The 26,835-nt window shown below is 34.4% G+C and overlaps 1 protein-coding gene across 16 annotated transcripts in view; it reads left to right on the forward strand.

Moving 5' to 3' along the window:
• SLC4A10 (solute carrier family 4 member 10) overlaps window positions 1–26,835 on the forward strand; it is a 377,604-nt gene that overhangs the window by 226,873 nt on the left and 123,896 nt on the right. For all 16 annotated transcript variants that reach the window (XM_007965141.3, XM_007965143.3, XM_007965144.3 and 13 more), the window contains 2 exons: window positions 5,409–5,547; window positions 21,396–21,556. In XM_007965141.3, the coding sequence (XP_007963332.1) occupies window positions 5,409–5,547; window positions 21,396–21,556 (300 nt within the window). The remainder of the gene's footprint in view (window positions 1–5,408; window positions 5,548–21,395; window positions 21,557–26,835) is intronic.

The following is a 26,835-nucleotide window of genomic DNA, read 5'->3' on the forward strand; positions in this document are numbered from 1 at the left end:
TTAGAACAAAAAGTGAAATTATAGCTACTGAAATGGAACACACTCTACGTTTCCAGTGCAGGAGTAAAATTAATGGTCTTTTCAGAATTTTCCCTGGAGACTCCCACATAAAGAAAGATCCTTGGTATGAGTCTGTCAAACTCTGGTAAATGCTTTAAATGTAATTGCCTGCTGGCTTAACATTCTTCATCAGATATCTCTGCCTGCATTTTGATCATCATCGCTTTTAACCTTGAGAAGTTAATTAGAAACAGCAGGGAAAGATCCTTTATCTCCTACACATACACATACACACACACACACAACCTATTAACACCTTTGGGTGTCTTCTTTACACCTCTTTCTATAACCATCAATCACTCATTCCATGGGATGAATGAATGCCATGTAGTGGCTGGCATGGACAAATAGATCAGATTGGACTGCCTGTCTCCAAGCAGTTTCTCTAAAAAACAGGGATAATCTCAATTATCTGAACTGAACTGAGAACCCCAAGGCCAACTAGCTGGCCTGGAGGCCCTGTTGGAGACATTGCCAACCTGTGTCTTCTGACTGATATCAGTCCATTTTTGGGGACACAGTCATTGTAAATAACATTCTTTCTAGGGCTATTGTGTGAGCCCTTAAGACCATAAGACCATATGTCTTTTTTTTTTTTTTTTTTTTTTTTTTTTTTTTTGAGATGGAGTGTTGCTCTGTCGCCCAGGCTGGAGAGCAATAGCGCGATCTTGGCTCAGTGCAACCCCCGCCTGCCGGGTTCAAGCAATTCTTCTGCCTCAGCCTCCTGAGTATTTGAGACTACAGGCACGTGCCACCATGCCCAGCTAATTTTTTGTATTTTTAGTAGAGATGGGGTTTCACCATGCTGGCCAGATTGGTCTCAAACTCCTGATCTCGTGATCCATCCACCTTGGCCTCCCAAAGTGCTGGGATTACAGGCATGAGCCACTGTGCCCGACCAACACTACGTGTCTTATGTCCAAATCATGCGTTATTTTCCCTTCCTATCAAATAAAACACAGTGACTTGAACCACAGGGATGGTTGTAAGAGACCTTTGAAAGTTTAAGCAAACACCACCAGTAGATTATGTAAGCTTTAGACGATTTTGGAGAGAACTCCAAAATCTACACTTAGCTATGAGGATGAGTTTCCTGGAGGGATAATTGACTTATTAGTTATGTGTGCCCTAGACAGTTATTCCTACAATGGTAATCATCAAATTAGAAAAATTGGTAAGAAATTTGCCCCTGAATTTAATCTAAAAGATTAATGATACAATTGCAGTCTTCTTTAGCCTCAGTTCAAGGACTAAGGTTTTTATGGATGATAGAATTGCCCTCAGCTACCTCCTTGTGATCCAAGGAAGAAACTGTGCAATTGCTCATACATCCTACTGTACCTGATCTAATGCCTCCAGCCATGTGGAAAGGTTAATATAGAAACTAAAGGAGAAAGTCACATGGCTTTGTAAGGGAAACCTTCATGGTTTGGGGGATTTATTCAGTTGGTTGCGTTCAGCAGCTGAATACATCGGCAGTGTGGTTGAGGTATATACTGTAGATTGGTCCATCCTTCTGCTTTGAGTCCTGTTGATAGTAACCTTAAGTAAAGACATGTATGAGACAAAGTGGATGAGTTTGTTTCCAGCCTCTGTTGGTTAGATTTATTAAAGTGATTGATGGCGTATTTATGGGAAAATTAGAGAAAAGATGATGTCAAAACAAGCTGTGGCTATTGTTGATGACCATTCTCAGTGGATTCTGCTATCAGTATAAACAAAAGAGAAAGAATATGAAGCAAACAGATAAACAGAAAACTACGGAAGAAATAATTGCTGAAGAGGTGTGGTGGCTCATGCCTGTAGTCCCAGCACTTTGGTAGGCCAAGGCGGGCAGATCACTGGAGGTCAGGAGTTTGATACCAGCCTGGACAACATGGGGAAACTCCATCTCTACTAAAAATACAAAAATTAGCTGGATGTGGTGATGCATGCCTGTAATTCCAGCTACTTGGGAGGCTGAGGCAGGATAATCATTTCAACTTGGGAGGCAGAGGTTGCAGTGAGCAGAGATCACACCACTGCACTCCAGCCTGGGTGACAGAGTGAGACTCCATCTCAAAAAAAAAAAAAAGAAAGAAAGAAAACAAGCAAGCAAGTGAGAAAGAAAAAGAAAGAAAGAAAGAAAAGAAAAGAAAAGAAAAGAAAAGAAAAGAAAAGAAAAGAAAAAGAGAAAGAAGAAAAGAAAAGAAAAAAGAAAAGAAAAAGAAAGAAAGAATTAATTTCTGGAAAAAAAACCCATAAACTTACACATTCAAGAAGCTCAGGGTTCCCACAGGATAAATGCTAAAATAAACAAGGATAGATGCTATAATAAACAAACACCAAAACAAAGCCCCAAATCCCAAAGTTATTCAAAAGTATCATAACCAAGCTTCTGAAAACTAAAAACAAAAGAAAAGATTCTAATAGTAGACAGAGAAAAATGGAACAATGATCCCAATGATTGCAGATTTCTCATTAAGAAACATGAAGGCTAAAAGGAAGTGGAATAGCATTTGAGAATGCTGAAAGAATATTTAGTCCAGGATTCTATATCCAGTGACTTATCCTTTAGGCATGAAGGTTAAATAAAGACATTCTCAGATGAAGGGAAACTAACATCATACTTATTCATAAAAGGCTGTTTTCCCCCTGCCACCAGGAACAAAGTAAGCATGGCCACTCTCACCACTGCTACTTAATATTGTACTGTAATTCTATCTAGTACAATAAATAAATAAAGAGTTTGGAAAGGAAAAAATAAAACCATTCATATTCACAGATGACATGATCGTCTACCTGGAAAATTCCATGGAATCTACAAAAAAAATTTTTAGAAATAATAAGTAAGTTTAATAGGGTTGAAGGATCCAAGGTCACATGAAAATAACATTTCTTTATACTAGCATTAAAAATTGGAAATAAATTTAAAAATATAATAACCTCAAGAAATAAAATATCGAGGTATAAATTTAACAAAGCAGGTATAAAATCTGTGTTCTGGAAATTATAAAACCTGATGAAATAAATGTTTTGAAATGAAAGAAGACCTAAATAAATAAAGATACATGTAGTTTCCATGAATTGGAAAAAATCATTACAGTTAAGATACTATTCTCCCTAAATTGATCCATAGATTTAATGCAATTTCAATCAATTTCCAAGCAGGAATTTTGTAGATACAGAAAAACTTGTTCTAAAATGTGTATAGAAAGGCAAAAAGATTAGAATAGCCAAACAGTTTTGAAAAAGAAGAGCAAATTTGGGAGACTCATACCATCTGACTTGAAGAATTACTCTAAAGTTATAGTAATCAAGAAAGTGTGGTATTGTCAAAGGAATAGACAAAGCAATGAACTAAATCTTTGTGTTCCCCCAAAACTCATATGTTGATATTCCAACCCCAATATGATGGTATTAGGAGATTGGGCATTTGAGGTGAAATTAGGTCATGAGGGTAAAGCCCTCATGATTGGGATTAGTACCTTATAAAATGAACCTCAGAGAACTCTCTCAGCCTTTTCCACCATGTGATATTACAAGGAGAAAACAGCAGTTTGCAACCCAGAATAAGGCGTTCACTAGAACCTAATCACACTGGCACACTGATTTCAAACATCCAGCCTTCAGAAATGCAAGAAACAAATTTCTGTTGTTTATAAGCCACTCAATCTATGGTACTTTGTTATAGTATCCTGTACTGACTGAAATATAGGCCTAGATCAATGGAACATATTAGAATGTCCAGAAAAATGGTCCAAACAAATATAGCTAATTGATTTTCAAAAACAGCACAAAGCATGAAGAATAAACTTTTTCTGTGTCTTTTATTTGGGTCTTTTCCATAAATGGTTTGATATTGGAACAATTTAACATCCATATGCAAAAAATAAAAAAAACCACCGTGAATTAAACCTCATATCTTATACCAAAATTAACTCAAAATGGACCGTAGCTCCAAGATGTAAAATATAATATACAAAACTTTAGAAGAAAACATAAAAGAAAATCTTTGTGACCTTTAGGCAGAGAGTTTTCAAATTTAATACCAAAAGCATAATCTATAACACACACACACAAATTAGAATTTATCAAAATTTAAAACTTTTCCTCAATGAAAGAACTGCTAAAAGAATATAAAGACAAACTATAAATGGGGAAAAAAGACAAATGTTGCAAATCATATGTTCAAAAACTGTCGTGTATCCAGAATGTATAAAGAAGTCTCAAAACTCAACAGTAAGGAACAAACAACCCAATAAAAATAAGCAAAATATTTTAATAAACACTTTGCCAGAGAATAAATATGGAAGTCAAATAAACTTAGGAAAAATTGTCAGCAATAGCCATTATAGAAATGTAAAGTAACACCACAATGAAATACCACTACATAGAATGGCTACAAAACAACTGATAATACCAAGTGCTGATGAAGATTCAGAACAACTGCAACTCTCTTGCATTGCTCCTGGGAATGCAAAATGGTACAGCCATTTTGGAAAGCAGTTTGGCAGTGTCTTATAAAGCTGAATGTACACTTTTCGTGTAACTAACAATCCTCGTTTTAGGTATTTACCCTAGATAAATAAAATTTATGTTTACACAAAAGCCTACACAAGAGTACTTATAGCAGTTATATTTATAATTGCCAAGCGCTAGAAATCCAAATGTCCTCCAGCAGGTGAATGCATAAGCCAGGAGTGGTACATTCCTACAATGGACTGTTACTCAGCTATGAAAAAGAATGAACTGCTAATACACACATTGACAGATAAATCTCAAAATCTCAGAGGCATTTGCTAAGTGAAGAAAGCCAGTCTCAAAAGGTTATATGCTGTGTTTCCACTTACATGACATTTTGCAAAGGCAAAGCTAGCAGAAGAGACCAGATTAGTGGTTGCTGGGGGCTACAAAAGGGAGATAGGAATGACTACAAAGGAGGATCACAAGGGAGTTTTTTTGGTGAATAACATTCTGCATAGTTTTAGTATAAATGAATTTTATCATAATCTACTCTCCTGAATATTACCCATAAAATATACCATATATGATGAGAGAAAATGAGTATATGTGTCTGAGAAATAGGAATAGCTTCCATGAGTGTTAAAAATAATCCAAAATAATCATTTATTTATTATATGTATACATTAATATGTACATTTTATATATTTATGCTCCCAAATTATACTGGACTTCATGTAATGATGAATTTGGTTTTAGTTCCTGAGTTTGTTTTGGATGAGTGTTGCAGTGGGGAGCAGGGGAGGTGTGAGCTTGGGGTGGTGTTGAAGGCAGTGACTGGGATATTTTAAGCTCAGGGTCATGGTAATACATGTTCATGGTAATACATGTCTCTGATTTTTTAGACACCCCATCACAGAGGGTACAGTTTATTCTTGGAACCGAGGATGATGACGAGGAACACATTCCTCATGACCTTTTCACAGAACTGGATGAGATTTGTTGGCGTGAAGGTGAGGATGCTGAGTGGCGAGAAACAGCCAGGTGAGGATTTTTGTTAAAGGGTGAAGGCATACTAAATAATTTTCATGTTACTAGAAAAAGAGTTTTCTAACACAACGATTTTGCAAACATCCACGATTGCTGCTGATTTTAGAAGTTGCTCATCTAGCCTGAGCATATCCTATAACGGGATATGGGTCAGAAAGAAATCTGAAGGCAGTAATTACAGTAAACGGTATGCAGAGCCAGCAACAGCTGCAGTCTTAAAGATAAACAGTAACATAATTTGTGTGTCATCAACGAAACAAAAGAAATCTAAAAGTAGTTTATTTCTGTTTTTTCAGCTGCTGGCTTGCACCTAAATTTATGATATTATATGATAACTTGAAAGTGGGCTTTTTTTAAAAGAAGAAAGGGCAAATATCATAAGATGCTTTATGTATAGTCCTGGATTTCATGTGCTCTTTCATGAGAATAAAAATAATTTGTAATATATTTCTAGGATATGCATACATTTAAGTATAGTGGTTTTTAAAAATATCTTTTAAAATCACTTTTTCTATCATTTCTAATTAAGATTTTTACATTGCTATATCATTGATAGAGTTCTGTAAAGTTGGAATTAAATTTTGTGTTTACTTTTTGTTCATTCTTTCTGATTTGCTCAGTTAACAAACATTTATAGAGTGTCCATAATGTGCCAGGTGCAATGGATATGGCACAACAACAAAAATCTTAGATCTTGCCTTTAGGGATCTTGCAGTCTAATTTAGACAAGAACGCAAAATTGTAAATGCTGTAAAATGAATGCTACAATGCAGGTATGCACAAGAAAATGTGGGCACACCCAGGGTTGTCATTTACCCACTGTTTCACAAATTTTAATGTGACTACAAATCACCTGGAGTGTTGTTTAAAATGTAGACTTAGTAGGCCTCAGGCATAGAGTCAGATCATGAGGATGTTGTGCAAAATGTTTTGGGTTTGAGAACCACACTTTGAGTAGCAGTTATCTAAACCACAAGGTGAGAGAGAGGATCAGGGTAGCTTCCCTGGAGGAGGCGATGCTTGAGCTGGCTCTTGTGAGTTGGGTTGGAGTTAGCTAGGCGGAAAAGCAGAGGGGACAGTATTCTAGGCAGAGATAGCAGGATGTGCTTAAACACATCATTGACACCGGTTTAGTGGTTTTGTTTTTGTTTTTGTTTTTGTCTGAGACAGAGTCTCGCTCTGTCCCGCAGGCTGGAGTGCAGTGGTGAGATAGCGGCTCACTGTAACCTCCGCCTCCCTGGTTCACGCAATTCTCCTGCCCCAGCCTCCCTAGTAGCTGGGAACACAGGCGTCTGCCACCACGCCCAGCTAATTTTTGTATTTTTAGTAGAGATGGAGTTTCACCCTGTTGGCCAGGCTGGTCTCGAACTCCTGACCTCAAGTGATCTACCCACCTCAGCCTCTCAAAGTGCTGGGATTGCAGGTGTGAGCCACCATCCCCCTGCCAACACAGGTTTTATTGTTTTGTTAGGCTATCTTTTCCATCATAGGGCAGCTTTATTGTTAGAAAATCTTTATCTTAAGCATATTTTTTACTGGTCCTCGGATTGCAATTGCTGTCTGAAAACCACAGAAATTCCACTGGATCATGTTAAACTCGTAGTTGCATTTATTCATTGACTTTACTCAGACAGTGTAGAATTCAATTCTCAATTATGAAAATGAATCTTGTGAATAACACTGGCCCAATTATTTCTTCTTTAACATATTTTCAGTGGTCTTTACGGCTCTCCTTTATTTAAAAACACTAAAAACAAGACAATCAAAATGGCTACCACCTAGTTTATCCTTATTAACGTTTTAAAATAAATAAAACTAATAACTGCCAGTATTTAAAATTCACAAGGTATAGCATGGCAGAAAAGTAAAAGTACTTCTCTACGCTTATTTGCAATATCTCTTTTCAAAAGTAATCACTGTTAATCTTTTTTGTGCATCTTTCCCCCCAAATTTAATGCCTAAACCTGCATGTAAATATATGCCCTTTTAAATTTACACAATAGGGATTATACAATATACAGTGTTCATATCTTATCTTTTCCACTTAATATATTTGGAACATTTTCCATACCAGCAATTCAAATTTACATCATCTATTTGATGATTGCATTGCATTCAATTATATGGACGAACTTTCCTTTATTTATTTATTAGCTAGTCTTGATAGACATTTAGGTTGTTTATATTTTCCCATAAAAACTGCTGCAATGATTGTTCATACAAATATTTTGTCATTATTTTGTAGATGTTTCTATAAAGTGAATTTCTAACAATGGGAACGTATGTAGCAAAGAGAGCAGACATTTTTTTACTTTGATAAATACTGTAAACTTACCTTCACAAAATGTTTTTGTAATTTACACTTATATCAACAGTGTATGAGAGTGCTTATTTTTTTCCTCCACATCCTTTCACAGTAAATTATCAAACTGCTTAAAATGTCTTTTCTAGTTTTATAAATAAAACATAAACCTCATTGTTTTAATTTGATTATTCAAATTATTAGTGAGGTTCAATATCTTTTCATATGTTTCTATTTTTTTCATGTGAACGGACTATTCATTTCCTTTATCCGTTTTGTATCAAATCATTCATTATTTTCTTTATTTGCCTTTTTGAACACTTTAAATTGGTGGCATGTTATTCTGTATGAACTAATCTTTTTAATAAAAAAATTTACTTAAGTTTCCTCATAATGTTTTGTATTGTAATATTTTAAATATAGACTTAAATTTAAAATAGTTTTATATAACCTGGTATGTATTAAGATGAAGAGACTTCTACCTTACTTTTTGTCCCAACTGCATCAAAAACTACCTGGGAGTTTTAGAAATATGTAATATATGTGCTCATCTTCTTGGTGACAGAAAAGGAATATATGATCATCTTTTCCACAAATTAGTGATATAACTTGCTCTTTTGTGATTTTGATAAGGAAGTTAAAGTGCCTCCCTCCCTGTTTAAGACCAGAAGCATCTGTCTACTATGAGTTACAAGGAACAGATGTTCCTGGATGACTTGAAGGAAGGAGATCTGGTGATTGTGGTAACTAGATACTTCTAGTTAGTTAGAGTCTTTTTAATCAACTGCTAAGAAGTAATTTTTTGAAGCATTTCTTTTAGAATATGCTTTATCCTCATGCTACATAATAGAGCTGAAAAATAAGATTGGAATATATATTTTGGCAAGAGAAACTCCCTTATTCTTATAGTGGTTGGTGATTTTTCATCTTACAGATCAAATAGTGATCCATTCATTTTAACCAATAACTTCTTGTAACTTGCCCACTCTCATAAAGCTAGGAGATTGCAGAAGTGATACTAGAATGTAGCACTCTCACTTTGCTACAGTTGAGCAAGTAGGTTTTTGTTATAATCTAATGGATTAACTCAATAACATGTTTGTCGTAAACCACCAAAATATATTGCTGTTGATTTATAAAGAATAAAAAAGATAATCCAGTTAATTATTCACATTCTCTAATATTATTAGATGGACCTATGTTCGTAGTCAAGCTTCTAGAATCTAATGCATGGTATAGCTGTTTGAGCTTCAGAGAGACATCTGGTGAGCAATGGAAATAATAACAGATATTGAAGGGGAGGGTAGATGAATTTTTAACTGAGACACAATGCTTCAGGGAAAAGCAGAATATATTTATTGAGGATTTTGAAAAGTAACAGGTTTTAAAGTGGCAGAAGTAATTTTGTTCTGATTGCCCTAGTTCATCTAAAAAAGCTAATTTTTGTTAATCCATGACTCCATCAGATTTTTCAAATGCAATTTAATTCTAGTAAATCATTAGAATCACCATTTAAAGCACTTCTTTCTTTTGATTAGTATTCCATATGGGATTAATAATTTTCTACCCTCACAGCAGAAATAAAAAGGATATTTTATCAGCACGTTGCACCTGTCACATATCGCATCTTGCATAATTTATGCCCACTGTCATTGCCAAGTAAAACTTAAGCAAAGTTTTAGATTTTGAAGCTAAATTTTTGAATCATAATTATTTAATAAATGTTTGTAAAAACCAGCTGTTCACTTTTAAAAACCCTAAAAGAAGCCATATGAAGAGACTAATGAAATCAACACAATTACAATGTCCTGCTTATAAATAACATGTAATGTTATTAATAGAAAAGTGAGCAAAGCTACCACAGCTGTGCAATTGTGGTGACAACATGTTTGACTGACTGTAGTTGCCCTTTATAAAAGCTTCCCACAAATGAGCTCAGAAGAGGCAAAGCAGGGGGTAGCAGTTAGGCTTCTGGTACATACGTGGCAACATAGAAAAGGATTATTACATCAAAACAATTTTATTGATGCTGTTAAGGCATTTGATATTCAAAATTAGTAATGGTTTAAGTCATCTGGATTTTTTAGTGGAAAATAATATGGATTAAGAACAGGTGTGAAAATAATACAGATTAAGAACAGTTAATGTCTATAAACACTAAGTTTGGATGTATTTCATTTCCCCTTAAGATGACTATAGGTATTCTTTGATTACATGTTATTCTCTAGCTCCACCCTAGCCATGTCCCCCAACTATCCTAAAAGAGGATGTTTTTTCTTGAGACATCCATTATTTCCCCGAAGGCTATAATTTTGGATGATATAGTAACTCCTTTTGGATGATAGACTTACTCTTTTTTGTTTGGGTAGAATGAGAGAATTAAAAATCTTAGAAAAGTTAAACTGAGTTAGTGAGAATAGAACACCAGAAAGAGTTAAATTCTCTAGAAAAAGCCTTCTCTGGAAGCACCTAATTGACAGAATAATTTTATTCTGTATATTTTAATATGAGTATTATAGAGGAGATTATAATAAACTTAATCCTCAAAGAATTCGTGAAACATCTATTTAATGTTGCTTATTGGAAAGAGACTCCAGTGTGCTAATCTTGGATGAAACAGATCCAGACATACTGAAGGAAATGAAAATAATCTCAGGGTTTAAATCCTCCCTTCTCCCCCCACAGAAGAGGTTGTGCAACTGGCCAACAGTTTTATTTATTTATTTTTTAGCATTATCCATCACATCTCATTCATGCTTTGAAACTCTTGTTTGCTTTGGTTTGCTATTCAAACAAATGTCAGCAGAGTTTATTTGAAAACTGGAACAAATTGCAGCACTTTAGGTCATTAATTGTAATCAGGCATTTTGCAACTGACAGTATATTCAGTGACTACAAATCTTGAAACGGTGTCTGGTGTGTTCCCAGATCTGTTCATGTCTATCTTTGAAGGATGAAATGGGATTTAAAAGAACAGAAAAGAGAGCTATAGTTACGTATTTATGTGTATGTATTATTTTTAATAGTCTCTTTAACAATATTCATTTAAATATCTCTTAAAGAATTGGCATCATTCTGGAGCTGGCATAAAGCACTGAATCTTGAAATGTTTAGTATCTTTAGTAACTTGATATTTGTAACATGTGGGCACCTTTTTATGGAAAGTACCTTCTGCCTCCTCCTATAATACTCATAAAACCTATGGGTACATCAAACCATCCATGCATATAACTTATATTTGGTCATCTTAACTAACAAACTGTTTGGAACTCCCTGAAGTTCCAAACTCCCTGAAAAGAACTCCATTCTTTTCTCATAGAATTAAGCCCTCAACTTGAAGAAAATTATTCTAAAGGAAGGAAGAATAATTGGATTTTTTAAAATGTCATTTCAGACACATAAATCACTGAAACAGAATAGAGAACTAAGAAATAGACCAGCACAAGTAAAGCTTACTGATTTTTGACAAAGCACAAAAACTATTAAATGAAGGAAGAATAATCTTTTCGAAAAATAATGTTGGAGCAATTAGACAATTTTTTGCAGGCAAAAAATTAGCCTCACCAATTCAAAATAGTTTATAAATTTAAATTTCAAACATAAAGGCATAAAATTCTTAGAAGAAAACATAAGAGAAAATCTTCAGGACCTAGGGCTAGGTGGCAAGTTTTTAGACATAACACCAAAAGCACAATTCGTAAAAGGAAATATTTATAGATTGAACTTTACCAAAATTAAAATGTTTGTGCTGTGAAAGATTCTGTTAAGTGGATGAAAAGGCAAGCTACAGACAGAAAGTATTTGCAAACCAGATATTCAACAAAAGTGTTATATGTAGAACATATAAAGAACTCTCAAAGTTCAACAGTATGAAAATAAATCAACTAGAAAAATGGGCAAAAGGCATAAACAGACATTTCACCAAAGAAGAGATACATATGGCAAATAGCACATGGAAAAATGTTCAATATCATTAGTCATTAGAAAAACGCAAATTAGAGCTTCTCTGAGATATTACTGCATACCTAATAGAGTAATAAAAAAGTTATAACAACAAATGTTGGTGAGGATTTGAAAAAACTGGATCTTTCATACATTGCTGGTGTGAATGTAAAATGGTAGAGCCACTTATGGAAAACAGTTTGACAGTTTCTGATAAAACTAAACATGCATTTACTATATGATCCAGCGATTGGACTCTTGGACATTTATCCCAGAGAAATGAAAACATGTTCAGACAAAGACCTCTGCATGAGTGTTCACAGCAGATTTCTTTCTTTCTTTCTTTCTTTCTTTCTTTCTTTCTTTCTTTCTTTCTTTCTTTCTTTCTTTCTTTCTTTCTTTCTTTTTATTATGCTTTAAGTTCTAGGGTACATGTGCACAACGTGCAGGTTTGTTACATATGTATACATGTGCCATGTTGGTGTGCTGCACCCATTAACTAGTCATTTATGTTAGGTATATCTCCTAATGCTATCCCTCCCCCTCCCCCCCTCCCCACAATAGGCCCCGGTGTATGATGTTCCCCTTCCTGTGTCCAAGTGATCTCATTGTTCAATTCCCACCTGTGAGTGAGAACATGCGGTGTTTGGTTTTCTGTTCTTGGGATAGTTTGCTGAGAATGATGGTTTCCAGCTGCATGCATGTCCCTACAAAGGAGACAAACTCATCGTTTTTTATGGCTGCATAGTATTCCATGGTGTATGTGCCACATTTTCTTAATTCAGTCTGTCACTGATGGACATTTGGGTTGATTCCAAGTCTTTGCTCTTGTGAATAGTGCTGCAGTAAACATACGTGTGCATGTATCTTTATAGCAGCATGATTTATAATCCTTTGGGTATTTACCCAGTAATGGGATGGCTGGGTCAAATGGTGTTTCTAGTTCTAGATCCTTGAGGAATCGCCACACTGTTTTCCACAATGGTTGAACTAGTTTACAGTCCCACCAACAGTGTAAAAGTGTTCCTATTTCTCCACATCCTCTCCAGCACCTGTTTCCTGACTTTTTAATGATTGCCATTCTAACTGGTGTGAGATGGTATCTCATTGTGGTTTTGATTTGCATTTCTCTAATGGCAAGTGATGATGAGCATTTTTTCATGTGTCTGCTGGCTGTATGGCAAATCCTGCAAACAACCTGAATGTCCCCCATGGGTGATTGATTAAACAAACTGATACATTCATCTTTGTAATGGAATATTACTCTGTAATAAAAAAGGAACAAACTAGTGATACAATAACTTTAATGTATATCAAGGGCATTATGCTTAGTAAAAAAGTGTCAGTCTCAAAAGGTTGCAAACTGTATGATTCCATTTAGATAACACTCTCAAAGTGACAAAAGTATAGTGACGAAGAATAGATTAGTGGTTTCCAGGAGACAGAAATAGAGTGAGGATTGAGAATATAAAGGTGCAGCACAAGGGATTTCTTTTGTGGTGATGGAACAGCTTCGTATGTTGATTGTGGTAGAGGTTACATCTATCTATACATGGGATAAAAATGCATAGAACAGAGGCCAGGCATGGTGGTTCATGCGTGTAATCCCAGCACTTTGGGTGGTCAGCTAAGGCAGGAGGATTACTTGAGGCCAGGAGTTCAAGACCAGTCTGGGTAACTTAGTGAGACCCCCCATCTCTGTAAAAAAAATATTTAAAAATAGCCAGACGTAGTACCTGGCTATATAGTCCCAGCTACTTGGGAGGCTGAGGTGGAAGGATCACCTGAGCCCGGGAGGTTGAGGCTGCATGAGCTGTGATTGTGCCACTGCACTCCAGTCTGGATGACAGAGCGAGACTGTATCTCAAAAAATTTTTTTAATGCATAGAACTACACACACACACACACACACACACACACACACAGAGCCCACATCTTATCAGTATTCTTTTTTCTTTCCAATTTTTATTTTAGATTCAAGGGGTATATGTGCAGGGTTGTTTCATGGGTAAATTGTGTGTTACTTACAGGTTTGGTGTGCAGATAATTTTGTCAGCTGATAGGTAGTTTTTCAATCCTCCCCCTCCTCCGCCTTACCTGATAGATATTTTTTGTCACCCAATAGGTAGTTTTCGATCCTCCCACTCTCTACCCTCAACTAGGCCTCAGTGTCTGTTGTTCCCTTCTTTGTGTCCATGTGTGCGCAATGTTTAGCTCCCACTTGTAAGAACATGCAGTATTTGGTTTTCTGTTCCTGCATTAATTCACTTAGGATAATGGCCTGTAGCTCCATTCATGTTGCTGCAAAGGCCATTATCTCATTTTTTATAGCTATGTATTATTGCATGGTGTATATGTACCACATTTCCTTTATACACTTCACCATTGGTAGCCACATAGGTTAATCCTATGTCTTTGCTATTGTGAATAATGCTGCAATGAACATACACGTGCATGTGTCTCTATGGTAGAACGATTTATATTCCATTGATTATATACTGAGTAATAGGATTGCTGGGACGAATGATAGTTCTGTTTTAAGTTATTTGAGAAATGTCTAGACCACTTTCCACAGTGGCTGAACTAATTTACTTTCTCACCAGCAATGTATAAGCATTCCCCTTTCTCTGCAATCTCGCCAGCTTCTGTTATTTTTTAACTTTTTAGTAATAGGCATTCTGACTGGTGTGTGATGGTATCTCATTGTCGTTTTGGTTTACATTTCCCTAATGATTAGTGATACTGAGCATTTTTTCATATGCTTGTTGGCTACTTGTATTAGTATGTCTTATTTTGAGAAATGTCTGTTAACGTCTTTTGCCCACTTTTGAAATAGGGTTGTTTTTTGCTTGTTGATTTATTTGAGTTCCTTAAAGATTCTGGATATTAGACCTTAGTCAGATGCATAGTTTGCAAACATTTTCTCCTACCCTGTAGGTTGTTTACTCTGTTGATAGTTTCTTTTGCTGTGCAAAAGCTCTTTAGGTCAATTAAATTCCACTTGTCAATTTTTTTTTTTTGTTGCAATCACTTTTGGCATCTTCATCACAAAGTCTTTTCCTTGGCTGATGTCCAGAATGGTATTTCCTGGATTTTCTTCTAGAGTTTTTATAGTTTTTGGTCTTATATTTAAGTCTTTAATTCATCTTGAGTTGATTTTTGTATATGGTGAAAGGTAGGGGTCCAGTTTCAATCTTCTGCATATGGCTAGCCAGTTATCCCAGCAGCATTTATTGAATAGGAAGTCCTTTCCTCATTGCTTATTTTTATTGGCTTTTTTGAAGATCAGATGGTTATACATGTACAGCTCTATTTCTGGGTTCTTTAACCTGTTCCATTGGTCTATGTGTCTGTTTGTATAATGTTACCATGCTGTTTTGGTTACTGTAGCCTTGTAGTATAGTCTGAAGTCAGGTAGTGTGATGCCTCCAGCTTCATTCTTTTTGTTCAGGATCACTTTGGCTCTTTGGGATCTTTTTGGGTTCCATATGAATTTTAGATTTTTTTTTTTCTAATTTTGTAAAAATGCATAAATTTTTTCTAATTTTGTAAAAATGTTATTGGTGGGTTGATGAGAATAGCATTGAATGTGTAAATTGCTTTGGGCAGTATAGCCATTTTAATTTTGATTTTTTTCCTATCTACAAGCATGTAATGTTTTTCCATTTGTTTGCGTCATCTCTGATTTATTTCAGCACTGTCTTGTAATTCTTGTTGCAGAGATCTTTCATCTCCCTGTTTAGTTGTATTCCTAGGTATTTTATGATTTTCATGACTATTGTGAATGGGATTGCATTCTTGATTTAACTCTCAGCTTGAATGTTGTTGGTGTACATAAATGTATACTATTTGCATATTGATTTTGTATCCTAAAACTTTGATGAATTTGTTTAGCAGATGTAGGAGCCTCAGGCAGAGATTATGGCTTTCCTAGGTATAGTATCATATCATTTGCGAAGAGAGATGGTTTGACTTCCTCTTTCTCTATCTGGATGCCTTTTATTTTTTATTCTTTTCTGTTTCTCTGGTTAGGACTTCCAGGACTTATGTTGAATAAGAGTGGTGAGAGTCGGCATCCTTGTCTTGTATCAATTTTCAAGGAGAATGTTTCCAGCTTTTGCCCATTCAGTATGATGTTGGCTGTAGGTTTGTTGTAGATAATGCTTACTATTTTGAGGTGTATACCTTCAATGCCTAGTTTTTTGAGGGTTTCAAACATGAAGGATGTTTAATTTTATCAAAAGTCTTTTCTGCATCTACTGAGATCATTATGTGGTTTTTGTTTTTAGTTTTGTTTATGTAATAAATAACATTTATTGATTTGCATATGTTGAACTAAACTTGCATCCCAGGAATAGAGCCTATTTGATCATGGTGGATTAGCTTTTTCATGTGCTGCTGGATTTGGTTTGCTAGTATTTTATGGAGGATTTTTGCATCTATGTTCATCAGGGATGTTGATCTGAAGATTTTTTTGTTGTGTATCTGCCTGGTTTTAGTATGAGAATGATGCTGGCCTCATAGAATGAATTGGAAAGGAACCCCTCTTCCTTGTTTTTTGGAATAGTTTCAGTATCAGTTCTTCTTTATACGTCTTGTAGAATTTGACTGTGACTCCATCTGATCCAAGGCTTTTTTTCTGGTTGTTTGCTTTTTTATTACAATTCAATTTTGAAATTCATTATTGGTGTGTTCATGGTTTCAATGTATTTCTGGTTAGGCCAGGTGCAATGGCTCACACCTCTGATTTCCAGCACTTTGGGAGGTTGAGGTGGGTGGATCACTTGAGCCCAGACATTTGAGACCAGCTTGGCCAAAATGGCGAAACCCTGTCTCTACTAAAAATACAAAAAAATTAGCCAGACACGGTGGTGTGTGCCTTTAGTCCCAGCTACTTGTGATGTGAGGCAGGAGAATCACTTGAACGCAGGAGCAGAGGTTGCAGTGAGTCGAGATCGTGCCACTGCACTCCAGTCTGGGTGACAGAGAGAGACTCTGTCTCAAAAAAATAAATAAAATAAATAAACAAACAAATAAATAAATAATAAAAATAATTTATTTCTGGTTTAATCTTGGGCAGTTGTATATTCCTAGGAATTTATCCATTTCTTCTAGCTTTTCTAGTTTGTGAGCACAGAGGTGTTCATAATAGTCTCTGAGGGTTTTTGTATTTCTGTCGGGTTAGTAGTAATGTTTCCTTCGTTTTCTGATTGTGTTTATTTTTATCTTCTTCCTTTTTTAAAATTAATCTAGCTAGCAGTATATCAATGTTGTTTGTTCTTTCAAAGAGCCAGCTCTTGGTTTTGTTGATCTTTTGTGTGATTTTTTTTCATCTCCATTTTATTCTGTTCAGCTCTATTTTGGTTCTTTTCTTCTGTTATATTTGGGATTGGTTTACTTTTGCTTTTCAAATTCCTTCAAGTGTAATGTTAGGTTGTTAACTTAAGATGTAAGTTGTTGTTTTTTATGTCAGCATTTAGCAGTATAAACTTTCCTCTCAACACTACTTTTGCTGTGTCCCAGAGATTCTAGTATGTCTTATCTTTGTTTTCACTAGTTTCAAATAATTGCTTGGTTTCTACCTTTACTTCATTGTTTACTGAAATCATTAAGGAGCAGATTGTTTAGTTTCCATGCAATTGTATGGTTTTGAGATATCTTCTTGGTATTGATTTATATTTTTATTGTGTTGTGTTCTGAGATTATGTTTGGTATGATTTTGGGTTTTTTTAATTTGTTGAGAATTGCTTTATGGTTAAGTGTGTGGTCAATTTTAGAATATGTGCCATGTACAGATGAAAAGAATATATATTCTGTTTTTGTTGGGTGGAGTGTTCTGTAGATGTCTGTTAGGTTCATCTGGTCAAGTGTTAAGTTTAGGTCCCAAATATCTCTTGTTAGTATTCTGCCTCAGTGATCTGTCCCATATCATCAGTGGGGTGTTGGAAGTCTTCCACTCTTACTGTGTCATTATCTAAGTTTCTTCATAAGTCTCTAAGAACTTGTTTTATGAATCTAGGTATTCCAGTATTGGGTGCATATATATTTAGGATAGTTAAGTCTTCTTGTCTGAACACTTTATTTTTATGTAATCCTATTCTTTTTACTTTTTGATTGTTTTTGGTTTAAAGTCATTTTTTTCCGAAATAAAAACAGTAACCCCTTTCCAGCATTCTTAAAATTTAAAATTTTACTTTCAAAGGAGTCAAGATTAAATGATTTAGATGCTTTGTCACTTATTTAGTCATCTTCACTGTTATCCAGAAGTAAATTTTAACTATAAATTTTATTATAAGAAAGGGTTTTATCATGCTATATAGACCAAGAGGCCCAGGAGTATTTTAAAAGTGAATTTGTTATTCATATTATTACAGCTTACAAACAATATTATTGTATGGGTAAATTTCTAGAGTTACACTTAAGTAGTTGACAAACAATATGATTTTTTAGTAATGTACAAAGGCTTTTCAGGATTTTGTACTTGAGTATAATTTTTGGAGATTACATTTAATTTAATTTATTTGTTTGTTCTTTTGAGGCAGGATCTCACTCTGTCACCCAGGCTAGAGTGCAGTGGCATTGTCATGGCTCACTGCAGCCTCGATCTCCTGGGCTCAAGCAGTCCTGCCATCTCAGCCTCCTGAACAGATGGGACTACAGGCATGCACCACCACACCTAGTTAACATTTTTAATTTCTTGTAGAGACATTATCTCACTGTTAACCATTGTCTCACTGTTACAATATTTTAGAATCAATTTTATAAAAAGGGATGACAAAAAGTACCATAACTCTAGAAACCTTAATTGAGGACATTTTCCATAGAGGAAAACCTATATTTCCTTAAATAGTATTACACTCTTTTAAACCTCTAGGTTTCCTATACCACCAAATAGACTAGAAAGTAGATTTCCAACTTCACAAAGTTCTTCAGTCAAAATAACACCAGCATACGTGCTATTATATAGTCTCCCTTCCTTTTGCTCTTTTTATCTGAAATCCACAGCATATGTCAGTAGATTATAATTTAATTAGGAGATTTAATAAAAGTTGTATCCACTCCCCTGATGCCACTTCCTTATGGAAAGTTTCATTTTAGCCCTTCCACAGAATAGTATGTTTGAGTCTTATTCACAAAGGAAAACCATCTATTTTTATCTAGCATAGTAGATAATAAAGAAAACAAATGTGAATAATATGAAAGAAAAGTGAAAACAAAGAATATTTTGCAACTTAAGATTGGCTCCAGACATGGATGAAAATTCAATGTTAAATCAGTTGTTTCTGCTATAAGCATTAGCATAAGATCTTTGAGCTGAAAAGCACTATAAGTTCAATTCAAATTACTGTATTATGGTGGGAAATGGGCACAGACTCTGGAGAAAAACAAAATTAAAAAAAAAAAAAACTTAAGAGTTGGATCCTGGTTTGACAAGGTCACTGGCTAGGTGATCTCTGGAAAATTATTTAATGTGTTTAATTTGTCTCATCATTTTACCTGTGAGAAAAGTGACCCAGAGAAGTTAAAAGACTTTCCTTTTATTACAACGTGGTTTTGCTGTAGAGTATAGAAAAAATATACATTTCTTTTTATTCTCAATTATTTGAAGACACTTTATATAATACTATAGCATTAAAATGTCTGCCAAGAGGTTGCTCCTTTGTGATATTGAAATAATAGTGTGACTATGGCCTTATTCTCATATCTGACAAGAAATAATAATTTATTATATTTATTAAAATCACATTTGCTTTCACCATTAATTCTGATTAGGATTTTTATGCTGATATGAATAACTAAAATGATGATCTAAGTCAGTTGGGATAGGCTAAATTATGCTATAAAAATATCCTGCAATCTCAGTGGCTTAAACCCATTTGTTTATGGCTCACAATTCATGTCCATCATGGATCATTGGGATTTTGCTCGTCTGTTCATTGTATTAAACAGTAACTTAGAAACCTCAGCTGATAGATCAGCCTTCATCTTGAACTTTTGCTTGTTGTATGTCAAGGAAAGGGTGAGCTCCAGAGGATATCCTCTTGACAATTAAACACTCCAGTCTGGTAGTGACACACACATAATTTTTGTTCCCATCCCATTTCCAGAATTAATCACAGACATGGACTCACCCAATTAAAAGGAAGCCAGGTAGTGATATTCTACTCTTTCCTAGAAAGAGAGGGAGAACAGTTATGACATGATATTACCATCACATGATTTATGAGGTATTATGGCCCTGTTTAGGACTGAAAACTTTAAGAATAACTAATATGAAAACTTTTTGTGTGGACAAAAATGTTCTATAAAATGCCTAGCCTTGAAGAGATACTGTTGGTGATTTGGGGCTTAAATGTACGCTTTTGGCATTGCTATTCTTACCTGACTGTAAGTTTTGGCAGGTATAAGTATTCTTTTCTATTGGTTTCCTTTTCACTGTCTGACATTTTTTTTTTTCTTTTTGCTTCCTAAACACTAGAGACAGATCCATAGCTTTGCTGATCTCTCTTACTACTCTGGACATTAATCATTCCGACTGGCTCTTTTGGTTAGTTACTTTTGGCGAATCCACTTGATTCCCTAACTAGTTACTCCCACATATTTGTTCTGTGTTGAAGTTGTATCATTTTGTTACACAAAATAATAATATAATATCGTATAGAGGATTTGAATCGTATTGCTTGGAGAGAGAAATTGTGGTGAAAAATGACTAAGGAGAAAAGAAATGAGGGAAATGGTGAAGATGGAGGTAGGCAAGAATATTTAGGCTAAAGTTCATTAGAAATGGTGAAATTAAATTGGTCATCTATTAGGATTAGAGACCAAGTTCCTAAACAGATAAGAATAAAGTGGCTTGTTCCAGAGCGATAAAATCATTGGTTTCTCTTTATCTGTTCCATTTATCTTGCTTGCAGACAATCTAGGTATTACTATTCATTTCGGTCCAAGAAGACAATGGTCTCCTGTTTGACATCATGACATCAAGGTTCTTCTCTGATTATCCATCCTGGCAGAAACACCCAGAGATGGGGTCTGAGCTTAATTCTCACATATTCAGTCCCTAGGAAGTGACTGCTATCACTAGCTTTCATCCAAGCAAGCCTAACAAAGATTTTTCCTATACAACAGACCCCAAATTATGCTAGCCTCCCTCAAGATCTTATAAGAAAATTACCAAGAGACTAAAATTTTCAGGTTTAAGACCTCCAACCAATGAAAAATAAGTATTCTTTCATTTTCTTTTTCAATTACCATTAACTTTCCATGAAGGATACACTCTTTATTAGTGCTACATAAGATTTTCCGTGACCACTGGTTAAACACTTATATTTAAATGTTTCTTCAGAGTTAGACAAGTTAACAAAATAACATGAGTTTTCCTTTATTTTCAATTATTTTTTAATTACAAAAAGAATGTGAGCTAAATGGAATTAAAATGAAATAAGCCAAATGGCTTAGACTAGCTTTTATATACTTCCAAAACCTATGAACCAAGACACAATATGACTGCTTTTCTATTTAACCTTTTATTTTTGGGATAAAGGATCATTCACCTACAATATAATATAAACTGTGCTGATAATATTTATTTATATAGGTGGTTGAAGTTTGAAGAAGATGTGGAAGATGGAGGAGAAAGGTGGAGCAAGCCTTATGTAGCTACTCTTTCATTGCACAGCTTGTTTGAGTTGAGAAGTTGTATTCTGAATGGAACTGTGTTGCTGGACATGCATGCCAACACTTTAGAAGAAATTGCAGGTATATCTTTTCTCCCTTAGTCTATTTTATAGGTACAGCTACTTTTTTGTTATTCTCTTTTCCTTGTAATTCAATATATGCATGAACTTTGGAAAACTATTCTCATAATCACTGTATAAGGCCTTAAAAGTCATTTTCTTTTACCCTGTTATTCGAGATAAAAGAAGTTGAATCTCAGAGAAATATGCTCTAGGTTGGCAGTGCCAAGTCTAGGACAAGAACCTAGATATCTTGATTCCCATTCACCATTCATTTTCATTATTAGACTCTCACCATTAGAAATTTAAAGGAAAAACCCTTAAAGCTACTTATTTTCAATATCCAAACACATGAAATAACCAAATGAAAAAATTTCAATAAACAGAAAAATGTTGGTTTAGAATGGACACAGAAGAGTATGGTCATTTATTTTAAACTTAATTAAAACCCTTGAATTCCAGAGGAAGCCAAGTGTGATAGTTAGGATTTGTTTTGTAATTCAATACTGCAACCTGATGAATGATTAGTATTAGAATTCAATGATGTCTTATAATATAGACAGCTATATTTAGGAAATGTTATTATTACAGAAATTGAGTCAAAGAACTCCTGTATCTTTTGACCAGAAGACAAACATATTTTAGTAAAGACAAAATAATACAAAAACACAGAAATAAGTTTTGAAAGTATATAAATGAAATAATTGATGGAGGCTTTAAAAATACAAACAAAGAAAAGAGACAGTTTAAAAATTATTAGTTTGGGAAAAAATAAAATTTGTTCCATATGATATGTATTTGTGAAGTGGAAAAACTTAGTATCTTAATTATATTGTAGAAATGAAAAATAAATTATATGTGTGTTAATCATATATATAAGATAATTATATATTAGGAAAATAACATATCTACTTTAATCTGCAGAACAGCCCCATGAAGTAGATGTCATTCTCATTTTCCAATCAGAAAATAGAAACTCTAAAATTGTCACGACCTAGATTTCACCCAGGGGCCCCTGACTTTAAGCCCAGTGTCTTTTCTGTTACACTACAACTGCTGTCTGAAGAAAAAGAGATGTCTTGAAGTGAATGTCACCCAAATTTTGATGACACATTTATCACCTTAAAAATTATTGATTTAGTCATTGGTGCTGATAGGCATTGCAGTATATGTGAAAAGAACAGTAAGTACTAAAAGATACTTTGGCTTGATTTATTAAACAAAAATTCCAAAAAATCTAAAACACATACACGGGTGCGTGCGCACACAGACACACACACACACACACACACTCTGCCCCAAACGGGAAAGATAAGCAGTCCTCTTCTGTTTCATGTGACACCTGTAAAGAGATTATTCTTTAAATTACATAACTAGAGCCTAAAATACTTTATAAAGTTAAACATATATGTATAATTTTCAGAAGTATCCAGGCTACTGTAGCTGCAATAAATCAAGAAAAAATGGAGAAAATGATTAACTCAGAAATAAACAAACTCTCTAAGAATGCTGAAATAGGTAGCTATCCAGCTCAGTTTCTTAGCTTTACATTATATGGTCTTGCTAATACCCATTAAACAATTTTATATTTTAATTAGGAATGAAACAGCCGGGCTTTTCACAGTACTTTGAAGTATGGGAAGCTCTTAAGTTTGTAATTATCTTTTTCATACTCAAAACTGGTTCTTAGTGTTATTATTGTTATCCTTATTTAATAAAGAAAGAAACTAAGATTTAAAAAGTTAGAGGCCTTGTGCTAAGGGATTTATTTTCGCTGCTTGAATTGATGATGACGCTGCCTTTGAAAATAGATTAATCCAAATACATTTTGAAATGGGAAATGAAACTGTCACATTCTACCACCTGGCAAAATTAGCCTCAGAACACACCCTTTACACTTTTACCAGTCTTCACATTTCTTAAGTTATGTAATTTCTAATGCTTTCCTCAGAAAGTTATTCTTATGAAGAAATTTTCTCCCAGTAATTTGACTAAAACACTGTTCATTTTATTACCTTAGTTCACTTTCATTGTCTAAAATTATGCAACTTTTTCCTAACTCTGTCCCTTTCCCAAGCTCAATTCTGTAGAATATGTGAAGGTTAACTGGGTTAAATCTAGCCTTTTCAAGCAAATTACATTCTCTAAGTCTATCCTTACAGTGAAAGTAGTTCAGTTGACGTCTTGATACCCTAAATAGCTTTTTAGTATTCTTTCTGCTCTTCTAATTAGTGTGTATCTTTCTGACTTTGAAGTAGCCCAACCTGAATGTCCCATTTTTCAGTGCAGAGCAGCCTGTAAAATGACATTTAGAATATGTCAGTGGTTTAATGCTAACATCACAAAGAAAAATATGATTACAAATATCTCTGTTGATCGTTATTACCTTAGATTCCTTTACAATCATTACTGAGAAGAGATTTCCTCTCATTGATAACTATAATTTGACTAAATTTAAAAGTTACTTATTTATCCCCTCAATATAATCTCATTAAAATATTTTCTCTCCATAGTTTGTAATTATATTCTTATTTTTTACATACTCCTATTTTCATTTTATAAAAATTGAGCTGCGTTACTAAGTTTGTAATAAATAAACATGCTTTCCATTTTTAAGACTTCTAACTTTGCAAAGTATTTTCACATAATTATGTTTTATTATCAAAGCAACTTATAAAGTAGGAAAGAAACTATTTCACCGTAAACAGATAAATAGAAAGTTCTTTATCAAAGATGACCTTTGCAGAAATGGAAATAATTTTTTTATTAACCTATAATCATAATTTTTGGGGTATGGGGGTCTCACTATGTTGCCCAGGCTGGTCTTGAATTCCTGGGTTCAATCAGTCCACCTGCTTCAGCTTCCCAAAGTGCTAGGATTACAGACATGAGACACTGTGCCCAACCATAATTTCTGTTTTATTCTGTTTCATGATCATTTGTGGCCACAGTGATTAACAGTCAGCTCTGAAACTTTTTCCTCAACTCTTATTTATCATGATTTTTCTCTGTTAGCCATAATTCACATACATTATTCACTAGTTTCACTTTTACAAAAGCTAAGTGTCACAGTTTACCTTTAAGGTTTCTAATCCCTAGTACTTTGTAAATGCACAGGCTTTGCAGTATTGATGTTTTTCAGACATTTCCTACTAGATGAATATGACCCAGATTTTGTTTTGTAATGATCAAGGATTTTTATATCAATGTTCTGATATGTTTTTAACAGACTCAGATAATTCCTTAAGATGTTTTCGTAGACTTAGTAGCAGAAAATCCCATTTGTATCTGGCAAGTCTGTCAAAAATTTCTGGTATAATTAAAGCAGGATTTTCTTTTGGCTAAAGTTAATTTAAAATGTATCTATTTCCCAATGTTTCAGGAAACTCAATAAATTTAAACTTTATCCTTCAAAATATTTCTTAACCTTTTCAAATCCAAAATTCTCCAGATATATCTTCTTACCACAATTTACTCTGATATGGAGATTAATTATATTGAATATGCTTCTGAATTATATTCATATAAATTACAGGGAATTTTACGGTCTATGTTAATCTCTTTGAAATTAAGCATTATAAAGATTAATGATGGAAATATCCTCTCTTCAGTGTGTGTATACTTTAACCTAATTCTGTCAATGAGAGTTAGGAAGAAATTAAAACCAAACCAAAGTTAGTACCATGGACAGATTATCAAATATAGCTCCCAACTCATTTAAACAACCTTTGTTGTTTAAAATCTTTCATTGAAGGAAGAATCTGCAGTTTGCTCCACTGAATGTAATCTGTAGATATGGGAGTATAGGAATAACCATATATTTTTTAGCATGCCTATACTGTGACAATCCTTGGTCTGAAAAGTAAATATTCTATTACAGTTTACACCTTTAGCACACACATCCCTGTTAGTGCTGGCAACCAAACCACAGAATTTAGGAATTTCATATCATATTCCCCCCCACCTCCCCCAATATATTTTACAGTTAAGACAATGGGTTTTCAAAGCATTGATATGATGATCTTCAAAAAACAGAGATTTATATAGAATCTGCAATATGTCATAGCCTCTAGGGGCTTTCATTCAAGATACGTTATGATGAAATAGTTACCTGATAGGATGAAAAACAATTTTTCATTTTTCTGAGGCCGTTTTCCACAAGTGCTACTAGTTTTTCTTTTTTTCTTTTTCTTTTTTGAGACGAAGCCTCGCTCTGTCATCGGGCTGGAGTGCAGTGGCGCAATCTCAGGTCACTACAACCTCCGCCTCCCGGGCTCCAGCGATTCTCCTGCCTCAGTCTCCCAAGTACCGGGGACTACAGGCGCGCGCCACCATGCCCAGCTAATTTTTTGTATTTTTAGTAGAGACGGGAACTCACCATGTTGGCCAGGACGGTCTCAAAGTGCTACTAGTTTTTCTAAAACCTACTTAGTGTTAGCAGAGTGTGACCTATTTGTCCTTTTTTTTTCCTTGCTTTTTCGCTTTTCATCCAGATCCTGGGGCAGAATAGACTGTATTATGTAGGCATCATAGCCTGCTGAGATTGCAGGACTTCACTCTGGACCAAAAGTCATTATGGTCCATTATTCTTTCACACTTTTCAAGTTAATACTGATATATATTGTAGTGGGGAAGAGAACAATGTAAGTGATTACTAATTCAGATTCCTTTTGGTACCTAAATGTCACCCTAGAATGTTATATTCTTAAGCAAAATGAGTAAATTTTTTCCAGACAAGTAAGATATAATTTGATACAGTTATACTTTGGAGAAGTTTGCTGTGTATTTCTCTGTAACTAATGAACAGATGAGTGTGTTTTTTAATATTTACTTTTCCTTATGTAACTGTTTCAAATAAAAATCTTATCTTTGAAAAACTGTGAAGATAGTGACCTATGGGTTTTGTAGTGTTTGAGCCTGGAAACATTGTGCTTTAATAGAAATTAAAAATCATAAACATATGCAGGGTTTATTATGTGATTACTTTTGATTCTGACTAGAATATTGAACTGGGAATTCATATCATGGCTTATATTTGGAACTGCCTTACAATAATATCATATTGGTATTCTAATAACCTACTTTACAACTTCCATTATGAAGTATATGCATATTTTGTATACATTTTTCCATCTTAGCAAGGTTTCAGTGTAATGTCATATATGTTGACAATTTATTATTTCCTTTATTTCAGATTAACCCAGGGGTATTATAACTACTGATCTCCAAAGAACTGAAATATAGATTTAAATATTATTCTATAGTATAATACATTTTCAGAATTGGAAGGGACCTTTGAGG

This window comes from Chlorocebus sabaeus, chromosome 10, assembly GCF_047675955.1.
Source record: "Chlorocebus sabaeus isolate Y175 chromosome 10, mChlSab1.0.hap1, whole genome shotgun sequence".
Lineage (NCBI taxonomy): Eukaryota > Metazoa > Chordata > Mammalia > Primates > Cercopithecidae > Chlorocebus > Chlorocebus sabaeus.